Below are 2,934 nucleotides of genomic sequence, written 5' to 3'. Positions count from 1 at the left end.
TATTTTACCTGAATAACTAGCAGTTTATGTACAAGAATTGAAGTGGTTGATGTACAGTTGCTACATATCAATAGCTTCACTGAACATATTTTTCTTTTCTTCTATACAGTTTAATTCTGTAAGAGAATGTACCTATCCGGTACTTGAGTTCTGCGTTCAGACACAAAACAGCAAGTTTGATGAAGCTTTCCTGTTAGCAAGTATTAGGACAGAAAGCCTTTCTACAGAGCTGTGTATCTCCTTGAAACAGAAATTTCAGATGAGAGATGAACTCATTTGCATTTCTGATATTTATGTCCTTCTCTCTTTTGAAGGGAATGAAAACTGCAGGAAATCTGTCAAGGACCGAATTTCTAGGGTCGTGAGACATCACTAGAGAGCAGTGCACAATGTCAACTGCAGGAGTTGCTGCTCAGGAGATGAGAGTCCCGTTAAAAACTGGATTTCTTCACACTAGTCAAGGCATGGGGAGTCTGAAAACTTGCTGGGGTAGCCACAGTGGATTTGAAAAGTGAGTGAGGCTATAGTTTGATCTATTGCATCTTCAAGTGTATGAGATGAGCACTAAGAATACTTGATCCAGTACCAACCTACGGTTTATTTACAACAAAGGCTTTTTTTTTTTTAGTACTTTCTTTAATGTGGACCCTATAGCAGTGGCATATAATTTGAATCCATCAACAGAGCAACATTTACCATCCATTGGTAAGTATAAAGACTAACACGTATGTATTTAGGTAGCGTAATGGATTTGCCTTCCAAAAAAATTCCTCGGTTCTTTGCCGTGACCCGGAGTGCTTTCTCACTCTGGATGTAAGGCTGCCCTCTGGTGACAGAAGGCAAATATTTCCACAAAATGGTGCTATTCAAGCCCAACACAAAAAAATTTAAATAACATGATCAAGTTAAAAAAAACAAGCAAAAAAACTTTTTCTGTGTACTTAGAGGCCTGTGAGTTGCCATTACAATTCTGACAGAAAAGCTGTTGAGTAAAATAGCGCTTGTTTCATCGTAGTCCTTTGCTGGGACCTTCGTCGCGGTAGCGCTGTTCTGTTATGCCTGGGGTCTCTCAAACTACCCCATCGAATTGGAGCACTGGCCTAAAGCAGTGAGGTAATCAGCTGCTCTCTTAACTGAACACATAAACCCGCAACCAGAAAAGATCTTTAATAGCTACATTTTGCTACTGAAGTCATTAAGCAGACACTACTTATTGTTGCATTAGAAAGAATTAAATAGTTAAATTTAATTAAAGGGAATTAAATAGTGACAAAGTCATGCACTAGACTGTTACTTAGAAAACTGTTTCAAAGACTTTCTCACCTTTTTAGGGCACTCTTCTAACCATGCTTCCATGAATGACCACAGCTTTGATGGAACTTGCATCCAAGTCCTATCTCAGAAATCTAGTCCCCCTCCTCTAAGTCCCAAAAATGAGCAGCTGATTTCAAGATACGAAGACCATCTTGTTCCTGACTTTAGTAAACTGTCATTAACCATGGGCTGTGCTTCTGAAGAAACACCTCCACACATGCCAACGAAAACTGGGCCAATTCAATTTCTGCCAGCATCTTCCAATGACCGTAGCTCCAGGCCACTACCCCCTCTGCCTATTTCTGAAGACCTTATTCTAGATGAGGTTGACAAAGAGGTGGAATTCCTGACTAGCTCAGATACTGACTTTTTGTTAGAAGATTATGAACTTCCCCCTTTTAAATCCAGTGCTCCAAGCCGGCGGAGCTTTAGAGGCTGTGGACAAATCAACTATGCATACTTTGATACCCCAACAGGACCAAAACCAGAAGACGCCAACCCTACACAAAGCCTAAACGGGTACCTATCCAGTATCTGCCCTCCTCCACAGCAGTTGCATCGACGTTTGCGAAGATCCCATTCTGGGCCAGCTGGATCTCTTAATAAACCAGTACTAAGACTATCTGGACATGTAAACAGTTCTTCTCCAAACTCTGATGAAGATAAACCAGAGATTCCACCAAGGGTTCCCATACCTCCGAGGGCTCTCAAACCAGATTACAGAAGGTGGTCAGCAGAAGTTGCTTCTAGTGCATACAGTGACGAAGACAGGCCTCCAAAAGTGCCCCCAAGAGAACCTTTGTCATGCAGCAATTCCCGTACACCAAGTCCCAAAAGCCTACCATCATACCTCAACGGGGTTATGCCCCCAACCCAGAGTTTTGCACCTGATCCTAAGTATGTCAGCAGCAAAGCTCTACAAAGACAAAATAGTGAAGGATCTTCCAACAGGGTCCCCTGCATTCTTCCAATTATTGAAAATGGTAAGAAGGCCAGTTCAACGCACTACTACCTGCTGCCTGAAAGGCCTCCATATTTGGACAAGTATGAGAAATTCTTCAGAGAAGCAGAAGAAGGTAGCTCTAACACAGAGGTTCAGTCCTGGTCTGGTGACTGCACAGCCACTTCGGCCCCAATAAAACTGGACTCAAAACCTAGAATGGACATAGCTGGTCATCTGAAAAGAAAACACCTGTCTTACGTGGTTTCTCCATAGCCTCTGGGAGCACAGTCTCAGCTCGGTTGTTCAGGATGGAGCTGAATTTTACCATGTTACAAAGTTCTTAAGGTTCTCAGATAATGAAGTAGGACCAGTTTGTCCTCCAAGAACTGGAAAGTGGATAGTAAAGTCCTCTTATGCTGCATATCTCTGATATGTTTCTTCAGACTGTTTTTTTGTCTTGGTATGTATAGCTGAAAACCTGCAGAGATTCCACAGAAACATATGGAGGGATAGTAGTCACAGATGGCCAGTTATATGCTACCTAGAGGAACATATTTGGCAGTCACATTATTAAAAAAAAAAATTCAATCTAGCTTTGCTTAAGAGTCAGTTAGTTATAAAGCTGACAACAAAGCAGGTAATGCAGTACAGGTTTTGTATCAGGCATTTCCAAAATT

At 41.6% G+C, this 2,934-nt stretch overlaps 1 protein-coding gene across 1 annotated transcript; it reads left to right on the top strand.

The window, feature by feature from the left end:
- The first annotated feature begins 315 nt into the window (after positions 1-315).
- Positions 316-2,530, top strand: ERRFI1 (ERBB receptor feedback inhibitor 1). The gene is made up of 3 exons (XM_010145587.1): positions 316-511; positions 629-705; positions 1,332-2,530. Exons 1-3 carry the CDS (start codon positions 390-392, stop codon positions 2,528-2,530), a joined length of 1,398 nt encoding a protein of 465 aa, XP_010143889.1. The 5' UTR covers positions 316-389.
- Positions 2,531-2,934: the final 404 nt, after the last annotated feature.

This window comes from Buceros rhinoceros, unplaced genomic scaffold, assembly GCF_000710305.1.
Source record: "Buceros rhinoceros silvestris isolate BGI_N320 unplaced genomic scaffold, ASM71030v1 scaffold42161, whole genome shotgun sequence".
Taxonomy (NCBI): domain Eukaryota; kingdom Metazoa; phylum Chordata; class Aves; order Bucerotiformes; family Bucerotidae; genus Buceros; species Buceros rhinoceros.
Note: the sequence above shows the minus strand (reverse complement) of the source record. Positions and strands in the feature narration are given on the sequence as shown.